The sequence below is a fragment of the Oncorhynchus gorbuscha genome, linkage group LG24 (assembly GCF_021184085.1).
Source record: "Oncorhynchus gorbuscha isolate QuinsamMale2020 ecotype Even-year linkage group LG24, OgorEven_v1.0, whole genome shotgun sequence".
NCBI lineage: Eukaryota > Metazoa > Chordata > Actinopteri > Salmoniformes > Salmonidae > Oncorhynchus > Oncorhynchus gorbuscha.
Window position 1 is genome coordinate 56383144 of NC_060196.1, and position 26129 is coordinate 56409272.

The 26129-nt window shown below is 40.6% G+C and overlaps 2 protein-coding genes, 2 long non-coding RNA genes and 1 pseudogene across 8 annotated transcripts in view; 3 read left to right on the plus strand and 2 right to left on the minus strand.

The window, feature by feature from the left end:
- LOC124012656 (succinate dehydrogenase [ubiquinone] flavoprotein subunit, mitochondrial) overlaps positions 1 to 11575 on the minus strand; it is a 27716-nt gene extending 16141 nt beyond the window's left edge. Inside the window, exons 1-14 of the mRNA XM_046326518.1 lie at positions 11438 to 11575; positions 10201 to 10278; positions 9815 to 9976; positions 8318 to 8461; positions 7290 to 7454; positions 6987 to 7135; positions 6271 to 6395; positions 5750 to 5918; positions 3229 to 3424; positions 2858 to 3032; positions 2523 to 2641; positions 2261 to 2372; positions 1956 to 2086; positions 1544 to 1657 (exon numbers count right to left, since the gene is read on the minus strand). Of these exons, the coding sequence (XP_046182474.1) occupies positions 1544 to 1657; positions 1956 to 2086; positions 2261 to 2372; positions 2523 to 2641; positions 2858 to 3032; positions 3229 to 3424; positions 5750 to 5918; positions 6271 to 6395; positions 6987 to 7135; positions 7290 to 7454; positions 8318 to 8461; positions 9815 to 9976; positions 10201 to 10278; positions 11438 to 11497 (1899 nt within the window). The 5' untranslated portion in view covers positions 11498 to 11575. The remainder of the gene's footprint in view (positions 1 to 1543; positions 1658 to 1955; positions 2087 to 2260; positions 2373 to 2522; positions 2642 to 2857; positions 3033 to 3228; positions 3425 to 5749; positions 5919 to 6270; positions 6396 to 6986; positions 7136 to 7289; positions 7455 to 8317; positions 8462 to 9814; positions 9977 to 10200; positions 10279 to 11437) is intronic.
- On the plus strand, positions 11100 to 13132 carry LOC124012659. The gene is made up of 3 exons (XR_006834754.1): positions 11100 to 11667; positions 11780 to 11856; positions 12289 to 13132. It is a non-coding gene; the product is annotated as an uncharacterized LOC124012659 (long non-coding RNA).
- A 17-nt stretch (positions 13133 to 13149) lies between these two features.
- On the plus strand, positions 13150 to 14885 carry LOC124012657 (annotated as a pseudogene).
- Positions 14886 to 14896: 11 nt separating this feature from the next.
- LOC124012658 lies at positions 14897 to 15805 on the plus strand. The gene is made up of 2 exons (XR_006834753.1): positions 14897 to 15042; positions 15187 to 15805. It is a non-coding gene; the product is annotated as an uncharacterized LOC124012658 (long non-coding RNA).
- Positions 15806 to 21371: 5566 nt separating this feature from the next.
- Positions 21372 to 24929, minus strand: LOC124012757 (nucleolar and coiled-body phosphoprotein 1-like). 5 transcript variants are annotated; one of them, XM_046326696.1, is made up of 10 exons: positions 24890 to 24908; positions 24449 to 24689; positions 24161 to 24319; positions 23891 to 24046; positions 23469 to 23651; positions 23195 to 23353; positions 22929 to 23081; positions 22595 to 22801; positions 22332 to 22493; positions 21372 to 22184 (listed from the first exon to the last, which is right to left on the minus strand). In XM_046326696.1, the coding sequence occupies exons 2-10, from the start codon at positions 24465 to 24467 to the stop codon at positions 22060 to 22062; spliced, it is 1323 nt and encodes a 440-aa protein (XP_046182652.1). In that variant the 5' UTR covers positions 24468 to 24689; positions 24890 to 24908; the 3' UTR covers positions 21372 to 22059. The 5 variants fall into 5 exon arrangements, with proteins under 5 accessions (XP_046182652.1, XP_046182651.1, XP_046182653.1 ...); XM_046326695.1 differs by lacking the exon at positions 24890 to 24908 and adding an exon at positions 24820 to 24837; XM_046326697.1 differs by having other exon boundaries at positions 23927 to 24046; positions 24449 to 24929.
- Positions 24930 to 26129: the final 1200 nt, after the last annotated feature.

The window sequence follows — 26129 nt, forward strand, 5'->3', positions numbered from 1 at the left end:
TCCGCTATCATTGTGCTGTTAAGCATGAACATAGGCATGTACCTAGACTCCGCTATCATTGTGCTGTTAAGCATGAACATAGGCATGTACCTAGACTCCGCTATCATTGTGCTGTTAAGCATGAACATTGGCATGTACCTAGACTCCGCTATCATTGTGCTGTTAAGCATGAACATAGGCATGTACCTAGACTCCGCTATCATTGTGCTGTTAAGCATGAACATAGGCATGTACCTAGACTCCGCTATCATTGTGCTGTTAAGCATGAACATAGGCATGTACCTAGACTCCGCTATCATTGTGCTGTTAAGCATGAACATAGGCATGTACCTAGACTCCGCTATCATTGTGCCGTTAAGCATGAACATTGGCATGTACCTAGACTCCGCTATCATTGTGCTGTTAAGCATGAACATAGGCATGTATCTAGACTCCGCTATCATTGTGCCGTTAAGCATGAACATAGGCATGTACCTAGACTCCGCTATCATTGTGCTGTTAAGCATGAACATATGGATATAGCGTATACAAACGTATGCTTTTGATTGGGGACCGGAGGAGGTGCTACGCCACTGCTTAGAACTATAAAGTTGTAATAACTAACTATAAAGTTGTTATAACCAACTATACAGTTGAATCTAACTAGTGGCATGTACATAAGGACATGTACATAAGGACTGGCCAATGATTAGAACGGCGATTCTGATCTAACCCTAAATTCATACATTGTGTCTCTGGCCTGAGAGGATGCAAGTTCAATATGTAGCTAGATGTAGTAGGCTAATGTTAACTAGCTCGGTAATCGTTACCCATGAAATCAAGTTGGGCAAGCAAGCAAGTATTTTAGCCAGGTAGCCTAGGACAATTATTATTATTATTTTTTTAAGTGTAGAGTCATAGACCACGTCGCTAACATGATAGAGAGGATGGCATTGGCGTTTCTCTACAAGTAGGGTGAATCAACATGTTTTTCTACCACACTCACACACACGTTGATTGGACCAAATTGTTTTTGTAATCTTTTAGTTGTCACTATTAGACTAAAACAGAGGTGATTTGATGATGTTGAAGTTGAAATGGTTCTCGAGTAGTGGAGGCAGCTCACGTTTTCTATTTGGACTTGCGACACCTGTGGTTCTAAACCTGTGGTTCTAAACCTGTGGTTCTAAACCTGTGGTTCTAAACCTGTGGTTCTAAACCTGTGGTTGTGAAAATGTCAGCAACATTAACTTGATTGACCATGCTGTAGGTCCTTTAACTGTTTGTTACATGCAATGTGTTTTCTCGACTTCACCGGACAGATGCTGCTCTCTAGTTGTGATGAAACAAATGGTTGACTTTATATCACAGTGTCAAGGCACATGAACTAACAGGTTATAGAGCAACACAATTTATCACAACACAGGTTGTAATATGGCTTTATTTTTTTTACTCTGGCTTGGCTTCCCCAGTTATACCACCCAACCCTAGTTACAATTAAACCTGTCATTTATATTTAGAAAAATGAAGTTAACACAATCATTAGGCATCATTTTGGGTTTACCTTCCCGGTCTTCGGATCCACAGTGGACAGGGTGTGTTTCCTCCAGTGCTCTTCAATGGGCTTCCTGACCTGTCCCGCCAGAGGCTTGGCGTAGTCCAGCTCATCCATACGGTCCTGCAATGTTAAATAGGCCTCTTTCAAAATGACATCAGTCTACCTACTGTTACAACTACTGCTGGAGAGACTGCACCTATAGTTGTTTTATGGTGGATGTTTACACAAAAGCATTGACTGTCAATATGCATTACTTTATTATGTCCCCATCGAGGCCCCTACTGTGAAGAAAAACTCACTTTACCAGACACAAAATGTTCATTGCGGACCAGGCTAGTATAGGAGTGGTTTGTGTCTTCAGTAAATTGTCATTGCAGACCAGGCTTGTATAGGAGTGGTTTGTGTCTTCAGTTCTTACCTTGAAGTCCTCTCTGGAGTGGGCTCCCCTGCTCTCCTGGCGCTGCTCGGCAGAGTTGATGGTCTGCACAGCATTCAGCATAAGGTTCTGCAGCTCCAGGGTCTCCACCAGGTCCGTGTTCCACACAATACCTGAGGGGGAGACCGAGTGAACGAGAGTGCTACAGAACATCTTTACGTGCATGTTTGAAGTTTTTACATCCAAGCCCAACAAATGGGACAAAAAAAAAAAAAAATCGGCCTCTGTTAGAAGGGGCAATTGAAAGTCTATTCTTATCACATCAGCAGAGGGAATGAGATGCTGACCTCTGTCGAAGGTCTTGATGTCGTCCAGGGTTTGGTAGACGGCGTCCATCTTGTCACATCCCTCCTTCAGGACCTTGCCGGTCCGGAACACAGCAGCGTGGTTCTGCATGGTCTGACAGCGGAGAGAGGGACACATGCTTAGAGAAGACGGTACTGTACAAGTCCTCATTAAAGCCCATTACCTGTACTTTTGACAAACATCCAAGGTCAATTCCCTATTATGGATGTTAAGACATCTCGTTCCAGTTTTTAGGATCCATACCTTCTGCATGTTCACTCTGATCTCAGAGGTCCTCATGTTGCCATCAGCAAACCTCAGCTTGTCCAGGTTGGCCACAGACTCCTCTCCTGCGTTGGGCTTCAGGGGGGAGAGCTTCTCTCCTTCAGAACCATCACATTGCCAGGATTGTAAACATGTATTTAACCATTTAGAAATCTGTTAGTCATCCAGGTTAGTCCCATTGTAATAATCTTTCAAGGGAGTCTTAGCATTCACATTGAAAAGGCTGTGGGACAATCCATTAATGCATGTCATTTTTGTCTTGAGGGCAAAGGTTTGAAAAAAAAAAAAAAAAACAGAGAGTATGAAGTTGTTACCTGGAGTGCAGATGTCAGCGATTGTGTGAGCGCAAGCGCGTCCAAACACCACCAGATCCAGCAGGGAGTTGGCTCCCAGACGGTTGGCACCGTGGACACTGGCACAGGCGGCCTCGCCACAGGCAAACAGCCCTGGCACCACCTTATCACCCTCCTCGGTTGTGTGGGTGATGACCTGTGGGAGAACAGGACAGTAAATAACTATATAATAAAAAGGTTTAATATAATCAAACTAGGGGAGACCCAGTTAAGACTCTACACAGAGCTCTCATTGTATCCGTCTACTTATTTTAGAGTTATTCAACAGCACTTTTAAAAATTAAAATGTGCAGATCTAGTGCATTTATTTGGTTATGGGTACTGCTAGTTACCTGTCCCCTGTAGTTGGTGGGGATTCCTCCCATGTTGTAGTGTACAGTGGGCAGGACAGGGATGGGCTCTTTGGTGACGTCCACGCCGGCGAAGATCATGGCGGTCTCAGAGATGCCGGGTAGACGAGTGGCCAGCTGCTGTGGGGGGAGATGGTGCAGCTGCAGGTATGCATGGTCCTTCTCTGGGCCACATCCCCTAGGGACACATACAGGGCTGTTAGCATGACAGGTTCACGTGGGGTTTCTCTGGGTCACTCAGATACAGGGCTGTTGGCATGACAGGTTCACGTGGCGTTTCTCTGGGTCACTCAGATACAGGGCTGTTGGCATGACAGGTTCACGTGGGGTTTCTCTGGGTCACTCAGATACAGGGCTGTTGGCATGACAGTAGTCTTTCACAACTGAAACTCAAAACAAGGTGGGGTCATCCCCATTGGAATTTGGAAGTTATGAGTAGATTACAAATTAATTCCATTTCCTGTTTCCAAATTCAAGTGCATTTCTTGCAGCTCGATTTGAGTTTACCAAAGCATTTTAAATGGATCTAGATGGACTATTGGAAGCCATTTGACTGGTTATTTTAAAACCGTGTATGCCGATATCAAATCGCTGGTCTGACAGCCATGGAGCATGCAGCGTCCCACATACAGTGCCTTCAGAAAGTATTGTTGGGGAATAATCAGAATTGGTTGGTAACATAGGTAAGATGTTTTATATTCGTCATATGTTTGTAAGTTACTTCTCATCAGAATGTTATTTTTGTATAATACTGTGGCGGGGTTGCAGTATCTGTTCTATGTTAAGACTAAGGTGCTTTGGCCGGAGAGAGGTCAAGCGTGTATCTCTTGGCTCCACAATGTCTGTGTGCCAGTCAGTGTGTCTCTGTGATCTTGACCAAGATAGGATGGATTTGATATATGCCTGTTGATATGGAGGATTGGTTTATGGTTCTGAGTTTGAGAAAAGGGACATAGTTTAGGAGACAAAAGCAGCTGAACGATAAATTATGCCTATGCTGTCTCACTATGTGTCTTTGCTATAAAGGATCTCAGTGTGGTTTGCTCTCATGATTTGGTAAGAAGAGGACATTTCCACGACAGTATTCATACCCCTTGACTTATTACACATTTTGTTGTGTTACAGCCTGAATTAAAAATGGCTAAGAAATGTAAAAAACATCACCCATCTACACACAATACCCCATAATGACAAAGCAAACACATCTTTAGATTTCTTTGCTAATTCATTCAAAATGAAATACAGATGTTTAATGTAAGTGTTAACACCCAATACGTTAGAATCATCTTTGCCAGTGATTACAGCTGTGAGTCTTTCTGTGTAAAGCTTTCCACACCTGGATTGTATAATATTTGCATATTATTATTTTACATAATTCTTCAAGCTCTGTCAATTTGGTTGTTGATCATTGCTAGACAACCATTTTCAAGTCTTGCCATAGATTTTCAAGCCGATTTAAGTCAAAACTGTAACTAGGCCACTCAGGAACGTTCAATGTCATCTTGGTAAGCAACTCCAGTGTCCATTTGGCCTTGTGTTTTAGGTTATTGTCCTGCTGAAAGGTGAATTTGTCTACCAGTATCTGTGTGAAAGCAGACAACCAGGTTTTTACCTGTGCTTAGCACTATTCTATCTTTTTATCATAAAAAAAACTCCCTAGTTCTTGCCGATTGACAAGCATACCCATAACATGATGCAGCCACTACTATCCTTAGAAATATGAATGTGTATGAGTGGTATTCAGTGTTGTTTTTGCCCTAAACATAATGCTTTGTATTTAGGACATAAAGCTAATGTCTTTGCCACATTTTTGTGCAGTTTTACTTTAGTGCCTTATTGCCACCATGATGCATGCTTTGGAATAGTTGTATTCTGTACAGGCTTCCTTCTTTTCACTCTGTCATTTAGATTAGTATTGTGGAGTAACTACAATGTTGATCTATCCTCAGATTTGGTCTTATCACAGCAATTAAACTCAAACTGTTTTAAAGTCACCATTGGCCTCATGGTGAAATCCCCGAGCAGTTTCCTTCCACTCCGGCAAATGAGTTAGGAAGGATGCCTGTATCTTTGTAGTGACTGGGTGTATTGATACACCATCCAAAGTGTAATTAATAACTTCACTATGTTCAAAGAGAAATTAAATATCTGCTTTTTTTTTTTTACCCATCTACCAATAGGTGCCCTTCTTTGCAAGGCATTGGCAAATCTCCCCAGTCTTTGAGATTGAATCTGTTTGAAATTCACTGCTCAACTAAGGGACCTCATAGATAATTGTGTGTGTGGGTTACAGACGTGAGGTTGTAACTCAAATATGATTAGACACAGTGAGTCAATGCAATTTATTATGAGACTTGTTCAGCTAGTTTTTACCCCTGAACTTATTTAGGCTTGCCCTAACAAAGCGGTTGTATACTTTCTGAAGGCACTGTATGTATCAGTTATCCAGTGCAATGATTCTGTGGGTTGCTCAGGGAAGACGGGGCCTTGGCGGTGATCTTACCTGCCCTCTCGAATCTCGATGGTAATGGAGCGGGACACCACGTCTCTGGAGGCCAGGTCCTTGGCGTTAGGAGCGTACCGTTCCATAAAGCGCTCACCCTCACTGTTGATGAGGATTCCTCCCTCACCACGGCAACCCTCTGTGATCAGACAGCCGGCTCCATAGATGCCTAGAGGGATAACGTTATATGAAATCAGCACTGAGGGAGGGCATTTCACACCCAATGACATTTATAGTATGATTATGTAGCCACAGTATGTAAAGGGTTAGTCTGCCAGCCCTCTGACTTACATCACCGTGTGATTGACTTATCCAACATCAACAATACTATGTTATGAAACACACAGGATTATTCAGCAGTTACAGTTACACAGAAACATTTAAGACAACACCTCTGATAGGTCTATTCTGAGAGCTAATCCATTGTTCTCCAATAAATGTTTTATTTAAATGTTATTTTCGTCTCATAAGTCTATTCCCTAGCAGACAGGCCTGTATTGCCAATCCGATATGGGACTGACCTGTAGGGTGGAACTGGACAAACTCCAGGTCTTGGCAGGGAAGGCCTGCACGGGTCACCATGGCATTACCGTCTCCTGTGCTGGTGTGGGCTGAGGTGCAGCTGAAGTAGGTACGGCCATAACCACTAGATCGAGCAGAGGCAGGAGTAAGAATCAGGGCACAATAGGAGCACTTTAAATTGTCATCAAGGAGGCACCTTCTGTTCAGGTGCAAATTATTAAAAAGTTAACGTTATAAACTGGGTATAACTGGTAAAACAAAGCTCACACACCCAAATTAATTGGGTAGCCTAGTGGTTAGAGCATTGGACTAGTAACCGGAAGGTTGCAAGTTCAAACCCCCGAGCTGACAAGGTACAAATCTGTCGTTCTGCCCCTGAACAGGCAGTTAACCCACTGTTCCTAGGCAGTCATTGAAAATAAGAATTTGTTCTTAACTGACTTGCCTAGTTAAATAAAGGTAAAATAAAAAAAGTATTCTAACTATACTTATTCACAACAGAAACACCCGACACAGAGATGGATACATACCCTGTGGCAATGACCGTTCTTGGACCTGAATACATACCCTGTGGCAATGACCGTTCTTGGACCTGAATACATACCCTGTGGCAATGACCGTTCTTGGACCTGAATACATACCCTGTGGCGATGACCGTTCTTGGACCTGAATACATACCCTGTGGCAATGACTGTTCTTGGACCTGAATACATACCCTGTGGCAATGACCGTGTTCTTGGATCTGAAGCGGTGGATCGATCCGTCCTCCATACACAGAGCAATTACTCCCTTGCATTCTCCATCCTCCATCAGCAGGTCCAGGGCAAAGTACTCCACAAAGTAGCTGGTGTCGTACCTCAGAGACTAAATCAGTGAGAAGCATAGAAGAGTGATAGATGACCGACTGGCAAAAACAGGCCAGAATTTGAGATTCTAAAAGCAGTGTGTCAGCAAAAGGGGATTCAGAGGACTGCAGGTGGTGAATTATGAGATTTAGAGTCCAGAGAGTGTGACGTACTCGCCCATAGAGTGTGTGCAGGAGGGAGTGGCCAGTTCTGTCAGCTACGCAGCAACACCGGTGGGCCTGGCCTCCCTTGCCAAACTTCAGACTCTGGCCTCCAAAAGCCCTCTGGTAGATTTTACCATCCTCGGTACGGCTGAAGGGCATGCCAAAGTTCTCCAGCTGGGGACACAAAAAAAAAAAGTCAACTCGCTGCTTCACAACAGTTATTTTCATAACAGGAAGTTAGACAAATTCAGTTAGCTAAGAAATAATACATGAAGGTTTTAATTTGATCAGCCTCTCAGTGTTTATGTTGATGCTGTGCCAATCCTTTGTGATTAAGGCGATTTCAACTGAATCCCCCCCCAAAAGTAGAGGCTACATAATTAAATTAGCATTTTAGCTCAATATTGAATTATACAGAATGTATTAAATCAAATTGTTTAAGTCTACAAAAAGGCAGCTATGCAACACTGCAGAACAGATTAAGGGCATTGAAAGGCCACTTCCACTTGTTTGGATACATCAGAAGGTATGAAAAAGGACATCCCATGAAGAGTCCAAGTATGAGGGGCCCAGGAGTTCTCCTGCAGCTCTTTTAGAATGCACCCTTATTCCTCCTCCCCTGTTAGCAGGCCACATTCCCCCGATGGACCCTTCTTCCAACTCCCCTGTTAGCAGGCCCACATTCCCCTGTTAGCAGGCCCACATTCCCCTGTTAGCAGGCCCACATTCCCCCAATGGACCCTTCTTCCACCGCCCCTTTCAAGAAGCTGTTGGGCAATATTTGCTATAATATTTGCTATAGAAGAACTGTCAGAGGCATAGTTTAATTTAAGTTACTCTGTGTGTGTGTGTGTGTGTGTGTGTGTGTGTGTGTGTGTGTGTGTGTGTGTGTGTGTGTGTGTGTGTGTGTGTGTGTGTGTGTGTGTGTGTGTGTGTGTGTGTGTGTGTGTGTGTGTGTGTGTGTGTGTGTGTGTGTGTGTGTGTGTGTGTGTGTGTGTGTGTGTGTGTGTGTGTGTGTGTGTGTGTGTGTGTGTCACCTCCACCACAGCATGTGGAGCCTGCTCTGTCATGTAGTGGATGGCGTCCTGGTCTCCCAGCCAATCAGATCCCTTCACTGTGTCGTAGAAGTGCCACCTCCAATCATCTCCCTCCATGTTTCCAAGGGCTGCGTTGATCCCACCCTAAATGCAAAAACAACTGTTTAGGACCACTGGGAAAAAGATAAATAATCTTAAAGGAATAATGGTCATTTTGTCAGTGCAGAGAGTGCGTCAACGGAAGTTTCAAAGTGCATGATCAGCATGAACTTTGGACGGCTTTATATTGAGACCGCATGGAGTTAGGCTTAATACAAGTGTAACACATTAAGGTGGCTGATAACGCCACTGCAGTGGGATATGATTGATTCATTGGGACTTTAAAATGGCATTTTGGATGAAAAGCGTGCCCAAATTAAACTGCCTTCTACTCAGGCCCAGAAGATAGTTTATGCAAATAATTAGTAGATTTGGATAGAAAACACTAAAGTTTCCAAAACTGTTAAAATAATGTCTGAGTATAACATAACTGATTTGGCAGGTGAAAACCTGAGAAAAATCCATTCAGGAAGTAGGATTTTTTTTGTTTGTTGTTGTTTGTTGTAGTTTTCTATTCAATGATATTACAGTATCCATTGACTTACGACTCAAATTGCAGTTCCTATGCCTTCCACTAGATGTCAACAGTCTTTAGAAATTGTTTCAGGCTTGTATTCTGAAAAATGAGGGAGTAAGACCAGTCTGAATGAGTGGACCCTGCCGTGTCACAGAGCGTTTTCATGCTCGCGATCGAGAGAGTACCTTTCTTGTTTACCTTTTATATTGACAACGTTATTGTCCGGTTGAAATATTATCGATTATTTAGGCTAAAAACAACCTGAGGATTGAATATAAACATCGTTTGACATGTTTCTATGAACTTTACGGATACAATTTGGATTATTTTGTCTGTTGTGTCTATTGTGACTGCGTTTGAGCCTGTGGATTACTGAAGAAAAACGCGAACAAAACGGAGGTTTTCAGATATAAAGAGAGACTATCAAACAAAAGGAACATTTATTGAATAAATGAATGTCTTCTGAGTGCAACCATATGAAGATCATCAAAGGTAAGTGATTAATTTTTATCTCTTTCTGACTTGCGTAACTCTTCTACTTGGCTGGTTACTGTTTGTAATGATTGTCTGCTGGGCTATGTTCTCAAATAATCCTAAAGGTATGCTTTCGCCGTAAAGCATTTTTTAAATCTGATACAGTGGTTGGATTCACAAGAAGTTCATCTTTAAACCTATGTAAAAATAGTTGTATATGTTCTGAATTTTTATAATGAGTATTTCTGTATTTGAATTTGGAGCTCTGCAATCTCACTGGATGTTGGCCAGGTGGGACGCTAGCGTAACCACATACCCTAGAGAGGTTAAAAAGGGGACAATCTGTCATATCCCCTCCTGTGACATGGTCACATTCTATTGATTCTTGTAAATATAACTTGACCTACCTGTGCAGCCACCGTGTGTGACCTAGTGGGGAACAGCTTTGTGACACAAGCTGTGTTGAAGCCAGCCTCGGACAGACCAAAAGCAGCACGAAGCCCTGCTCCGCCGGCACCCACTACCACTGCATCAAACTCATGGTCTACCACAGGGTACTGTGTGGACATCTGCAAACAACAACCCACAAAACAAAACATAGAGCTGCATTTCAGTGTTTTTCAGAAATTCTCTCTAGTTAAGAGTTTTGTTCATACAAATGTATACAAATTGACTCTACAAGCACTGAGACAAATACAAATGTAAAAAGTCAATATAGTTTGTGCAAAAAAAAAAAAAATGAATAATTTCATATAGTACTGTCAATGATGAACATGGGAGTTTGCAGACTTACGCCATCTGATACTTTAGAGTTGTTCTTCCCATAGACTGAGAAGTGGAGCTTCCTGGAGCTCTGGGATACTGCCGGAAGCTAAATGGGGAGGGGAGGGTAGGTCAATATAGGCTTAAATCATAGGTTATGCTTGGCTATTGATGCAAGTACTCACTTAAGTACTTGCTTAAAAACACTAGGCTAATCCACACAATGGCAATGGCTTTTTTTTCTTCAAGTTAATGTAAACCTTTACTATGGGTTTCTAAAGTTAGTCTAGTTTGCTCACTGTTTTCAAATGCAGCAGAAACCCATCCAGCTGATTGTGACATAAGGTGAAAACAATGCAGCAACAAAGTTGTCTAGTTGTGTGGGTTTAAAAAATAAATAAAAATCACTACACAACATGCATAATAGTGCTTCATAAAAGCGTTCCAACCAATATTTCTGAGAGTGTAAACACAGACTAATGTGTAGGAGAGTTCGGATTCATTTACATTACGTCTTGACAAATATAGATTTCAAAATCATATAGCTAATTTAGGTAAACGTCTCTGGTATCGTAGATTATCCTCACTTCCTCCCATCTAAACAAACACCTTATTTGCTTTTTCTTCCGCAACCAATCTCAAATCCCCTCTTAAAAACACAGCATGCATTCAAAACAGTCGAGGCATTATTTGTGATTCAAATAAATAAAATCAGTGACTGACTGACTGACAACACAAACTCAGCCAACAGTTCGTTTTGCATAGCCCGGTGCCCCGGTGAGTGGAGATTTCTCCTTAGGGCCAATGGAATTGTCGCAAATATCAAAACACCGCCTACTAGGGGCACCGGGCCATGCTAAACGAATTCGCCCACTGGGAACAAGCCACAGATTCTTAAGTAACTTGCCTTGCTTGACCTTCAATGCACTGATGTTTATGGCTACCGTAAGAATCAACCCAACCGCAATAATTAAGCAAAATGAAAAGTATATTCAATCAAGTTATTAGTCAGAATCGATTTGCTATGGAAACGTAAAATGACAACATTGAAACTGCGACAGAAACGAAGCTAGCTCCCTCTTCGTATCGTATAGAAAATAATAGCTACAGTAGCTAACGTTAGCTACGTTACGAAACCACAGCAATGGTGAACCATCATTACCGGCTGATGCTGCGAATACCAGCTCATATGAACACATTCACGAAGTCAACATATAAAGTAGGTCATAGTGATATTCTACAGCAAAAGTTTGTTTCCAAATACTTACCGCCTTGGCCGACAGCACCTTTTTGGCGAGGACACGGGAGGCAGTACACACCGCAGCCATGATGGGTCGTTTCGTCTGATAAAAGCAACGTTACCAAACACCTCTGACACGCCTTGGGTCCCAGTGTATGCCGGTGCCGGAGTATACCATCTCAAGAGAGGGTTTCGTTTCGTCAAGGGAAAAATTAAATAATCCTCATTGATGAAATACAGAATTCATTATATAGTCAAGTAATGTATATGTAAAGGTTATCATATTTTACAACCAAAATAATTCGATTTCCGTCATTATATTGACGATATCTAAATTAACTCAATTTTAACTCCCCTCTGCGGATTCTAGGTGGGAAATTACGGAATGTTTATTTTCATAAGAGAGACGATTGAGGTTCGATTGAAGAGACATTCATGAACATAAAGGTATCTATCTGCAAGGTTATTTAATCCATGCTTTCCTTTTGGTAAATATTTTTTACTAAATTGGTTTGAATGGAATTGAATGCATAATGTATTGAGACAGATTAGCCTTTCCAAAACAAAGCTAGCTGTCAAGATGATGAGGCAAAACCTTCCTTTGCAAAATTGTGTTTGTGTGATCGATATACTTGCTATGACAGTTATAGCTTGGCAGTCAACCAGTCAACAACTGTGTAGTTTATCTTCAGTAAAGATATGCCCCCTCAATTCTGTGGTAATTTTGCACAAATTACCCCATTTGTACATTAATACATTGTTTCATGATTGTGTTCTTATAACGTTACCAGAGCAGTTAACTCTATTATGGTGAGCTGCCCATTCACATTAGTCGGAGATGGAAACACTCATTGAATTTTCTGTATGCTACCTCTGCAGGCCAGACGAACAACCTGACGCTAAGGATATACTGCTGCTCCCGGACGAGGCCCAAATCCCTGTCATTCGCATGAAGAGGAGACTGATTCAGAGGCTGCAGATCCGGATACCTTGTGAGAATTTGTCGGTGACTGGGTTATCCGCCTGTAACATCTGTCCTATATGCCGACATGCAATCACTGGAGAATAAACTGGAAGAGCTCCGTTCAAGACTATCCTACTAACGGGACATTAAAATCTGTAATATCACAGAGTTGTGCCTGAACGACGACATGGATAATATACAGTTGGCTGGGTTTTCCGTGCATCAGCCAGACACAACAGCTACCCCAGGTAAGACAAGGGGTGGTGGTCTGGGTCTATTTGTCAGTAACAGCTGGTGTGCGATCTCTAATATTAAGGAAGTCTCAGGCCGGAGTGGCGGCAATGGGAACAAGTGGAATTACGCCCTACTAATGCCCATGATTGACCTACCTGCCTTCCGTAAGTACTGTATTACATATACACAAGCTGCATGCTCAAGGACCTCTGCAGGAGCACAGAGCAGCTTGTCTGTTGACTAGATATAAGTTAATTACGTGTACCGTTGCTGACTCAACCTTACTTTGCTATGAGACGGCCACTGTGCTCAGTTTACAGACATCCATTTTAGGCCAATGAATATGTACTGTGCTGTTGATGTCTTATTAAATGCATTAACTATCTCAATGCACTTCCTGCTATCCAAGATTGGCATGTCAGATGACAAATGTTCCTTACTCTCATTTGGTAAAATAAGGTCTGAACAAGTGGCAACATTCCATAACTTGTAAGGCATAGGTAACAGACAACAAGCTAAATGTGTCCATTTTTCAGAGTTGATCTGTTCCAGGGAGTCACAGAGGGAGGTCCGACAAGTGCTTTCAGGCTATCCGTGATGATATTGAGCTGAAGTACAAGGAGACACTGAGAGCGAACCGATGGAAGGCGGTCCACCTGGAGAAGGAGAAGAACCGCGTGCAGTGCTACCTCCAGGCCATAGCCTCCCAGAGCCAGCAGCTGATGGAGGAATGCAACAGGCTTAGACAGGAGCAGGAATCCCTAACTGGGAAGAAGAGCCGGCGCTAGGGCCCTCTTCCACATGGCTCTGGAGAGGGAGAGAGAGTGGCACCGAGCGGCTGTGGCTGCTCTGAGGGAGGTGAAGGAGGATCTGGTGAAGAGGCAGGAGGCCTTCTACAGCATCCTGGTGTCCTGGGAGAAGAGGCTGGAAATGGAGATGGACGTGCTGGCAGGGAACAGGCTCTCGCCCAGCTGGACATGGGGGCCGGCTTTAAGGACATCTTTAAAAATGACCTCCATTGTGCACCGTCCCTGAACATGGACAAACGCAAGAACGATAGCTCACATACTGGCAGATGCAGGTCACATTACAGAAACGCAGGAGAGCAGAGGCCACATTGTTGGAAACACAGTCTAGCAATCTATGATGTATCTGGGATTATGCTTCAAACTGATATTTATTAATGATGTGTAATAGGTCAAATGAGGAAGGGGGAAAAATTGAAATGAGGACAGAAAATCACTGTTGTTGAATTCCAAAATGTGTATAGGGCAGTCTGAACTTCACCATTCTTTAGCTGGACAATATGGTAAACCCTGTAAAGCACTTCTTGAATCTAAAATGGTATTTGCATGACCAATAGAATCCTATCATGTACTGCCTTTTTCCATCTTATATCTCAAATCTGTATGTTTATGGGTTACGCAAAAGAAAGTACCAGACTGACACTGTATATCAGTTTATTTACATTTTATTTTATTCATATTTGTGTTGTTATTAAAACAAATACAAAAACAGAAATATACAAACAAGAGTACATAAACCTAACAGACAGGTATTACATATCGAGATACATTTTCAATTTGTCAAAAAGTTTTATGGTACATATTGCTTTTTGTTTTTACACTTCCTGATCATTTCAAAATAATATTTCAATTCTTAAACAATGTGAAGAGGGGATTTTCTCTGCCCACTTCATTTTATGGATAAAGAATCTGCCATGAAAAACTAAAAAGATTAACAATGAAAGTTAAATCAGGGTCCATATCATTTGGATCAAAATAAAACACAATATCAGAGTCTCTTAGATTAACATTCATAGTCATTTCTTGTCAAATAAAATCTTCTCACAAACACTTCAAGATCTTCTGACATAAGAACAGTCCCAAAATAAGTGGTCAAGAGTCTTTGGGTCACAACCACAAAATACACATGTGTTATCAATAGCTATTTTGATTCTGTGTATAAATAAGGTCTTTACATGGTAGATTCTATGAATGAGTTGGTAAGATATTTCTTTCACCTCATTAGAAAAACAATATTTGCCAGACAACCACAAGATTTTGTTCCAGTTCCAGTCCACTTGTCCTAGGGCTGCATTCCAGTATATTCTAGTAGAGGGAATAGTAGGCCGTCATTGTAAATAGTAATTTATTCTTAACTGACTTGCCTAGTTAAATAAAGGTTCCGTTTTGTTTTTTTACATCTTGATATCGCAGTGTATGTATGTGTTTGTTTAGTCATTTCACCAGTAGGTGTCAGTGTTGTATTATTTACTGGAGAGGATACAAACTGTCCCAAAATGTTTCATCTTGAAACAATGAGGAGAGAAAATGGCAGCCTCGTGACAAAATAGACACACAAGAGGAAAAAGATGGCGGAAGTGGATGCTGAGTTCGAATCAAGCCAATATGCCATAGAAGAAGAAGAGGAAGGTAGGGTGGTATGATGCAGGATTATTATGATGAAGATAATGACACCAGATTACATATCTCTTGGAGTATATTTGTTTCATAGCAATGATGGAATTCGTATAGGCCTATAGTACTTTCGTTGTCTATTGGTTTTAATGTTTACAGATCCGGAGTTGATGATGGAATCGCTGATGACAGTTCAGATGAAGAGACACCTCTTAAGACCAGGAAAACAACAATGGATGAGCTCCTGAAAGACTGAAGAAACTTCTAGATAGGATCCTTCATCTCAATTTCCGCCTAAAATGTCATACCTAAATCTAACTGCCTGTAGCTCAGGACCTGAAGCAAGGATATGCATTTTCCTGATACTATTTGAAAGGAAACACTTTGATGTTTGTGAAGATGTGAAATGACTGTAGGAGAATATAACACAACAGATCTGGTAAAAGATAAAACCAACAGGAAAAACATTTTCTATTTGTATTTTTGTTGCATCATCTTTGAAATGGAACAGAAAAACCATACATTGAGATAGGAAGCTGCAGATCATTTAGATGTTGTCCACAACAGGGCAATTGTGTGTGTGCAAAGTGTCAAACGGATACATTTAAGAATGAGAGAGCTACATAATATTTAGTATGAAGTCTCCCAGGTGTCCCTCACGAGTTTGCCCAAATGTACCCAAGTGGCCGAATTGGTCAATTGCAACATTTTCAAGTACATAGCTAGAGAGAACATACAAACATGCTATGGTAATAAACAATTTAAGTTTACACACAAAGATGTCCAGCTGAGGTCCTGACTGCCTTTTAGGTCTAAATGTTTGTGGAAGTGGCTCCACATCCTCAAGCACAGTGGACCAACGGTCCTCTCCCTCAGTGGTAGATGTCGCTGGTGCACTGGCCCTCCTCCACTTCTGGGCTGGCCTCTTCACACCTCGATGGCTGGGCGGGGGTAGGTGTGGAGTCAGAGACAGCAGCAGCGGTCAGACTGGAGGAACCAGTTCCTACGTTTGAATGAGTGAGGGGAAGGAGGACTTGAATGTGGTCTCTTTGTTGGCTCCCTAGGTCATCTGAGTCAGAGTCTCTACCACTATTGAGTTTTTTTTTAATCAGTTAGAAGTCAAGTTTACTATTACTTATTTTATGTAACGTTTATTTTAGCAAGGGGGTGAGCCCTGCATCAATACTTTTACTGATGCATCAAATACAGTGGGGCAAAAAAGTATTTATTCAGCCACCAATTGTGCAAGTTCTCCCACTTAAAAAGATGAGAGAGGCCTGTAATTTTCATCATAGGTACACTTCAACTATGACAGACAAAATGAGAAAGAAAATCCAGAAAATCACATTGTAGGATTTCTAATGAATGTATTTGCAAATTATGGTGGATAATAAGTATTTGGTCAATAACAAAAGTTTCTCAATACTTTGTTATATACCCTTTGTTGGCAATGACAGAGGTCAAACATTTTCTTTAAGTCTTCATAGTTTTTCACACACTGTTGCTGCTATTTTGGCCCATTCCTCCATGTAGATCTGCTCTAGAGCAGTGATGTTTTGGGACTGTTGCTGGGCAACACGGACTTTCAACTCCCTCCAAGGATGTTCTATGGGGTTGAGATCTGGAGACTGGCTAGGCCACTCCAGGACCTTGAAATGCTTCTTACGAAGCCACTCCTTCGTTGCCCGGGCGGTGTGTTTGGGATCATTGTCATGCTGAATGACCCAGCCACGTTTCATCTTCAATGCCCTTGCTGATGGAAGCAGGTTTTCACTCAAAATGTCAAGATACATGGCCCCATTCATTCTTTCCTTTACACGGATCAGTCGTCCTGGTCCCTTTGCAGAAAAACAGACCCAAAGCATGATGTTTCCACCCCCATGCTTCACAGTAGGTATGGTGTTATTTGGCTGCAACTCAGCATTCTTTGTCCTCCAAACACGACGAGTTGAGTTTTTACCAAAAAGTTAGATTTTGGTTTCATCTGACCATATGACATTCTCCCAATCTTCTTCTGGATCATCCAAATGCTCTCTAGCAAACTTCAGACGGGCCTGGACATGTACTGGCTTAAGCAGGGGGACACGTCTGGCACTGCAGGATTTGAGTCCCCGGCGGCGTAGTGTGTTACTGATGGTAGGCTTTGTTACTTTGGTCCCAGCTCTCTGCAGGTCATTCACTAGGTCCCCCCGTGTAGTTCTGGGATTTTTCCTCACCGTTCTTGTGATCATTTTGACCCCACGGGGTGAGATCTTGTGTGGAGCCCCAGATCGAGGGATATTATCAGTGGTCTTGTATGTCTTCCATTTCCTAATAATTGCTCCCACAGTTGATTTCTTCAAACAAGCTGCTTACCTATTGCAGGTCTACAATTTTGTTTCTGGTGTCCTTTGACAGCTCTTTGGTCTTGGCCATAGTGGAGTTTGGAGTGTGACTGTTTGAGGTTGTGGACAGGTGTCTTTTATACTGATAACACGTTCAAACAGGTGCCATTAATACAGGTAACGAGTGGAGGACAGAGGAGCCTCTTAAAGAAGAAGTCTGTGAGAGCCAGAAATCTTGCTTGTTTGTAGGTGACCAAATGCTTATTTTCCACCATCATTTGCAAATAAATTCATTAAAAATCCTACAATGTGATTTTCTGGATTTGTTTTTCTCATTTTGTCTGTCATAGTTGAAGTGTACCTATGATGATTACAGGCCTCTCTCATCTTTTTATGTGGGAGAACTTGCACAATTGGTGGCTGACTAAATACTTTTTTGCCCCACTGTAGATAAAAACACAGCACACATCTATAAACATGTATATTATATAGAGTATGGGGAACACAATCACTATAAAGAAATATGTGGCAATAAGACACTCAAAAACCACATCCACAGCATGTCATAGACAAACATAACATACACATAGGCTATGCTAATACATTGTATGCCTCAGGTCTATATATACAGTCAGGTCCATAAATACTTGGACATTGACCAAGTTAGTATTATTTTAGCTGTCTCCCACAGCATATTGCATTTGAAATTAAACAATGACGATGAGCTGAAGGTGCCGACTTTCAGCTTTAATTTGAGGGTACTTACATCCAAATTGGGTGGACGGTGTAGGAATTACGGCACTTTTTATTTGTCCCCCCCCCTTTTTAAGGGACCAAAAGTAATTGGACAACTGTCTGCTCAGCTGTTCCATGGTCAGGTGTGTTATTCCCTCATTAGTTCATTTACAAGTAAGCAGATAAAAGGTCTAGAGATTCATTTCAAGTGTATCATTTGCATTTGGAATCTGTTGCTGTTAACCCTCAATATGAAGTCAGAAAGAGCTGTCACTGCCAATGAAGCAAGCTGTCATTAGGCTGACAAATCAAAACAAACCCATCAGACTGATAGCTAAAATATTAGGGTGTGACTAAATCAACTATTTGGTACATTCTTAAAAAGAAAGAATGCACTGGTGAGCTCTGGAACACCAAAAGGCCCGGAAGATCACAGAAAGCAACTGTGGTGGATGACAGAATCATTCTTTCCCTGGTGAATAAAAACCCCTTTACAACAGTTGTCCAGATCAAGAATGCCCCCCAGGAGGTAGGTGTCTCTGTGTCAAACTAAATACATACAGTTTATATTTTTACAAGATGTAAAACATTGGGAAGCCTCAAAAACAGGAAGACCATATTAGAGTTTGCCGAAAAACATCTAAAAACGCCTGTATAGTTCTGGATTAACATCCAATGGGCAGAAATCTATGTTTATATTATGACAGACCAGCTATATCTACTGCCTCAATTAAAATACGAAAGACCAGCTAGATCTACTGTCTCTATTATATTACGACAGGCCAGCTATATCTACTGCCTCAATTAAAATACGAAAGATCAGCTAGATCTACTGTCTCTATTATATTATGACAGACCAGCTAGATCTACTGTCTCTATTATATTATGACAGACCAGCTAGATATATTGTCTCAATTATATTATGAAAGACCAGCTAGATCTACTGTCTCAATTATATTACGAAAGACAAGCTAGATTTACAATCTCTAGTATATTATGACAGACCAGCTAGATTTAGTATCTCTAGTATTTTATGACAGACCAGCGAGATCTACAGTCTCTAATATATTATGATAGACCTGCTAGATCTACTGTTTCATTTATAATATGACAGAGGAGCTATATCTACTGCCTCAAATATATTATGAGAGACCAGCTAGATCTACTATCTCAATTAAATTACGAAATACCAGCTAGATTTACTGTCTCTACTATATTATGACAGACCAGCTACATCTACAGACTATAATATTTTCTGACATACCAGCTATATCTACTGTCTCAATTATATTATAACAGACCAGCTAGATCTACTGTCTCAATTATATTATGACAGACCAGCTAGATATACTGTCTCTTTTATATTTTGACAGACCGGCTACATCTACTGTCTCTATTATATTATGTCAGACCAGCTAGATCTACTGTCTCAATTATTTTATGATACACCAGCTACATGTACAGTCTCAAATATATTATGACAGACCTGCGAGATCTACTGTCTCAATTATATTATGACAGAACAGCGAGAACTATTGTCTCTATTATATTATGACAGACCAGCTAGATCTACTGTCTCTATTATGTCAGACCAGCTAGATCTACTGTCTCAATTATTTTATGACAGACCTCTCTCTAATTCCCTCTCTCTAATTCTCTCTTTCATTCTCTCTCTCGGAGGACCTGAGCCCTAGGACCATGCCTCAGGACTACCTGACATGATGACTCCTTGCTGTCCCCAGTCCACCTGGCCGTGCTGCTGCTCCAGTTACAACTGTTCTGCCTGTGCTTATGGAACCCTGACCTGTTCGTCGGACGTGCTACCTTGTCCCAGACCTGCTGTTTTCAACTCTCTAGAGACAGCAGGAGCGGGAGAGATACTCTCAATGATCGGCTATGAAAAGCCAACTGACATTTACTCCTGAGGTGCTGACCTGTTGCACCCTCGACAACAACTGTGATTATTATTATTTGACCATGCTGGTCATTTATGAATATTTGAACATCCCTACCTTTCTAGGGAGTTTTTCCTAGCCACCGTTCTTGTGCTTCTACACCTGCACTGCTTGCTGTTTGGGGTTTTAGGCTGGGTTTCTGTACAGCACTTTGAGATATCAGCTGATGTAAGAAGGGTTATATAAATACATTTGATTTGATGATCGATGGAAACAGGATGCATCTGAGCTCAATTTCGATTCTCATTGCAAAGGGTCTGAATAAGGTATTTCCATTGTTTAATTTTTTATAAATTAGCTAAATGTTCTGTGTAGATTGATGAATAAAAACAATATATATATTTAATACATTTTAGAATAAGGCTGTAATGTAACAAAATGTGGAAAAAGTCAAGCGGTCTGAATACTATCCAAAAGGCACTGTATACTGTCGCTAAGAAAGTAAGTGTATGTTGTGTAGTAAGCTGTTAGTAACCCATGTATCTCACACTAATAATTTGGTCCATGTCCTAGCTCGCTCATTAATGTCTTAATCGAAATGACGGATTGCCTCTTATCCGCTCGTCTTCCCCTTATGCCATTTCAATTGTCATTAGAAACCACATTTGTTTAAGAAAGTCAGCAATATCGCCCTTGTTTTTTTTAAAGCAGTAAATGAGGCTGAATGAACTGTTTCACTGCCAGACAAGGCTCCACTGATAACCTGGGGTGGCAGTGGTAAGGTGTTGGGACTGCTGTTGGGACTCTGCTGTTGGGACAGCTTTATGTAGGCCCTAACAGATTGTGGGCACCGTTTGTCACCGTTATAGTGCAATTAATGTATTGTTTAGTGTTGTGTTGTGGCATTGCTGGCATGCATCCCACTAATTTGTTTGGAGTTTGCCCCACCAAGATTGACACTGGAGGGTTTCCAGTCCCCAGTTCCTCTTAATGTTTCAACTGACACAAAATGTGCCCCTCGTTTTACAGATGCTGTCTCAATGAAGACTGGGCTTCTTTGCGGATTATCTCCCATAGAAGTGAAGGCGTGTTCCATTGGGAATGACTGACATCACACATTTTCCTGAAAAGACAAAAATGGCCAGCAAGACCTAAAACTATTCTGTCTGAATAGATTATTGTATGATACATTCATAGATTTTTTTTTTTAACAAAGTGTATAATTTTGTACTGAATCTATTTTAATACCTCGTGTTTAGCAATTCAAAAATACCTTAATAATGACAGTCAACCTCAAGAACTCAGTGTTTGCAACAACAACTAATAAATAGGTGCTGTGTCTGTTGGTGGTCTTTAAAGCATATTTTCTGCCCATTGAAACAAGACAAAATTGGAAACTTCTGTTCTTTTAATAAAATTGTTGAAAACAAATCAATTCATGAATAATAATTTTAAAAAAAATGTAATCTCACAATTGAATGGCAGCGCCCTTATACTTGGACTGAAACAAGAACATCTACACTGTATAGTACTGCTTCCAGTGATAGTACTGGAAGTATAGTATAGTACTGCCCATTCCAGTGATAGTACTGGAAGTATAGTATAGTACTGCCTATTCCAGCCAAAAGGAATAGGGAGGAGGAAGGTATTGCATTCGATCACACAAATGTACTCTATAATTCATTATGCTGGAGACAGTATTGGCAACAATTAAAAATTTGACCTATTGAGTGAGTCAAATTTTGCATGGTTATAAATATGCTATAGACATGAAACCACTAGCATCCGAGTGGTAAAAAAATGTTTAAAAAATTATAAAAAAGTTACAAAATTTAAAACACTAAAAAATTCTAACATGAAAATAGTGATTCCAGATCACCAAAATATTTAGACAATTCACATATTTCTTTTCACCATAACACTGTAAACTCATGCAATAAAAAATGGGGTTGTTGTGTCAGTAACAATTGTGCCATCTTCCCGGCAAGTTTGTTACTCAACCTTTTCCCAAAACAAAGTCACTATTCCAGTATCTATAATATCCCTTGAACATGACTTTGCGTTTCCAACCATCTTTATCAAAGGTTCATCGTAAGGGCAGTTTGTGACTTATTTTCCTTCTCTGCCATAGTTTCTGGTGAGGAATGAGGGGGATTCGTGACCATCTTTATCAAGAGTTCATCATCGGAGTTCTCCTTATCCCCTGGCAAATAAATAAACAACTATAGGTGCTCTGCATAATAGGTAGAGAATAGCCCATTTCAATGTTGTCTATCAAACAGTGCAGCTGTAGACTATGTCAAAGATATTCCATATGGGAGAGGAAATATACGATAAGAGGAATTCTTACCTGCACTTCTTTTACCGGTGTTTTCCACGTTGGCTCTATAGTTATCTTCCAAGACTTCTTTAGTGTCACATCTCTCCAGAATCACCATTAGGCTCTTCATTTGTGGATTTCTCACCATCTTTTTACTCAAGGGCTCATCGTCTGAGCTGTCATCCAAAGACCCTGATAAAGCAATTCAAATGATCAACTATTGCATAAAACAAGACAACCTATTTTATTTATTCTAAGGTGTATTTTGGATTGTGCTGAAAAATAATTCTCACCTTCACGTGTTCTTTGAACAACTTTGGTGCTCCGTCTGATGACTGCTTTGTTCATAATGTCTGGTCTCGTCTTCTTTCTGGCTACCACAGTCTTTCCTGATACGCTCCTCTTCTTTAATGGTGTCGTGGTCTTCTTTACAGCTTTAAGAGGCTTCTTGACGAGATTTATCAAGGGCTTATCATCAGAATCAGAACTCACCTCTTCCTCTGACAATTAAAACAGGATGAAGCAAAAAATATTAGAGAAATTTAACGACCCAAATTCAGCGACTCAACCTGATCCGCCAGGATATTGTGCAATAAAATTGAAAAAGTGCTTTGCAGAAGTAGTTACCTCTGCTCATTTTCCCTTCAATTTTATTACAGTTGTTGCTGTTTGATTCCTTAGTGACACACCTCTTCAGTATTGTCCTTTCAGTCTCTTTAGATGGAGACTTCTTGGTCAGATTTATTAATGGCTCATCATCAGAGCTGTCGTCTGAGGTCTCTGATCATGCAATCAGAAAACAAAACATTTGAATTAGAAACAAGGATTACAAGTCTCCAGACATATTATGTCACAGTGAAAGCATGGAGCCAAGAGGCCATATGTATTCTCACCTATACTCCTGTTGTGTTTTTGTAAAACTTTTCTGGGCTTTTTAATGCCGGGTGTTTTTCTGGCTTTAGTGGTGGGTGTCTTCGTTCGCATTTGTGTCTTGAGTTTGTCGACCATGTTAATCAGGGGCACGTCATCTGAGCTGTCACCTGATGATGAATCTAGTTACATAGAAGAACAAATGTGAAGAGGAAAAGCAAGTTTAGTCCCGCTGAATCCATTTAGCTCATTTCTGTAATTATATTCTAAATACAAGATTTGAGGAACTAGTCTCACCTGTGCTTATTTTATTAGTGTTCTGTGAGCTATTTCTGCGCTTCTTCACATCGTTCACCTCTCTGGCTGTGTTGAAGGGTCTCTTTTTGAATGGCAATGATGTCTGTTTAGGGATCTTTCTAGCCATCTTTATCAAGGGCTCATCGTCTGAGCTATCATAGGAGTCCTCATTCTGGGTTGAACCTACAATTATGACAAAGACTAAATCAATTGATACCTCCTTCCATTCAGAATAGTAGTGTGTGGGTTTGTGTGTGTGTGTGTGTGTGTGTGTGTGTGTGTGTGTGTGTGTGTGTGTGTGTGTGTGTGTGTGTGTGTGTGTGTGTGTGTGTGTGTGTGTGTGTGTGTGTGTGTGTGTGTGTGTGTGTGTGTGTGTGTGTGTACATTATTCAGGGCATAGCCTACATGAGAGGGGTTCCCACCTGTGAATCTGTTGTTTGTCTTCTTGATGCCATTACCTGTTCCTCTTTGGATACCAGTAGTCGCTGGCCTCTTTGCTTGTACAGTGGCTTCTTTAGCTCTGGAAAGTTTATTCAGCATCTTCGTCATGGGCTCATCATCTGAGGTGTCATCCAACCCTAATCACATAAACAGTGAATATGATGATCAACAATATATAATCAGAAATATATCATTATAAATATATTTAATAGGTGTTTAAAGGTTTTAATTTCACTGTAGTGTTCGCTCACCAGAATCTTTTCTAGTGCTATTCTTTGACTCAGGCTCAGGTTGTCGGTTCTGGTCTTTTTCACCCTGAGTCCCATTGTGTTCAATGTGCTGCGGCTTCTTCTTTACTAATACAATTAGGGGTTCATCATCGGAGCTGTCATCCAAGGACTCTAACGGTACTGCCAGAAAACATGTTAAAAGAATACAACTGCTAGCTATAAGTCATTGTTTATGTTCGAGGGTTATATCGTTAAGGTCCTTGGATGACTTGTCTAATTAAATAAAGGTTAAATAAATCAAATATTCACCTGTGCGTGTCTCCACCATGTTTTGACTTACACTTCTTCTGCTCAATCTGAAGCTCAAGTTAAAATGCGCGAGGGTATACACAACAATTGAATACTCAAATAGCACAGTAGTATGTAAATATAGCTAGCGATTTACTCAACAAGTAAAAACCTTGATCCGCCGATTGCCTTTCAAGATATGCAAGATTGCAAGATGTCAATTTCCTTTTGTTTACACTTGCTTGAAGCACCGAGCTCTGCGCTAGAACAGAGAGGAAAAGGCGGAGCGAGAGATTTTACTCCACCTAAAATCTTTCCACGAAATAAACCCACGAAGTGAGCAATTTTTGTATGTAATTGTATGCAAAAAAATGTAATTGCTCATTTACTACCTGAGGCTTATTTTATCGAATAGAAGTTTCGAAATTGTTAGGTTGAATGCACTGATATAAGTAGACCTACGTGGCATTTCGGAAACGACTTTATATTGCAGTTGTGCCTGTTGTCATAGAGATAGATAGAGGACTCATCGTAGATAGCATAGCCATTGCCATTGTTGGATTCCGCCATTTTAAGGTAGCCAACTGGGAGGGGATTCCAATAAATTGTGAGCAATCAGCCAATGTAAAAGAAGAAAAAGACTACTTAAAAAGTTGAGATAGCCCCAATGGCGCTGCCCATGCTGCCACAGACGCTATAATGGCACAATTACAAATATGAGTCCTCTATCTACTTCTATGACATGTTGTTCTGCCTTGTCATTGGCTGGAAGGGTCCCACCTGATGTCACCCCCTCACGTCTGCCTTCCATCTTTGAGGACATGTAATTCCATTTTTAGAGCGGTCACTTGACTATCTTGTCACTCTAAATGACAATCTTCGACTAGAAGGCTCGATGTCCCTATTTGATGACGTCACGGTCCAGCATTTTGTGTTCAATGTTGAAACTACTGGGAGCCTACTTGTAAATGAAGAGGGTCTTTTACTTAATTATAAGGTATTTTTTTTTATCACTTTACAAGATCCCTGTAACATCTAAAGATTTTGCAATTGTTTTAGATGCCATTCCATCTGGTGTTGCTTTATTTTTCATTAAATCTGTTGACTCATCAGTTGGAAAGATTTGTTTTTCTTTTAGTCCATCCAACAACAGTAGAGCTTTACGAGCCTTGTTGGAGTGGTTTTATTGATAAAATCTTCTTTGGGAAAAAGTTTGGATGTTACCACACAAATACCTACTTATTAATAAAATGAGGACGTTTTTTTTATTTGTATTATTCATAAATATTATCATGCCAACCACTATATGAAGAAATTTAAGAAAAACATACATTCAAATTGTACCTTTTGTAATGACCACCGAGAAACAGTGTTGCATCTTTTTTTTGCATTGTATTCATGTAAGGAATCTGTGGCAAGACATCAGTAGATTTCTAACTGAATACATTTATGAAGATTTTGAACTATTGTGGAGAGATGTACTGCTTGGATTCTTTTTTAAGTTGAAACAATTTTAAAGTAATTCATGTAATTATTCTTTCGGTCAAATTTCATATTCACAAGTGTACATTTCCAAACAATTTTTTTTTTTAATCTTACAAAAAAAAAATTGCACTATATTTCAAATACTCTACCAACAAAAAAATCTGTTAGAATTATAAAATGTGTGTATGCCCCATAGAAGGTCCTTGTGTAATGTGAT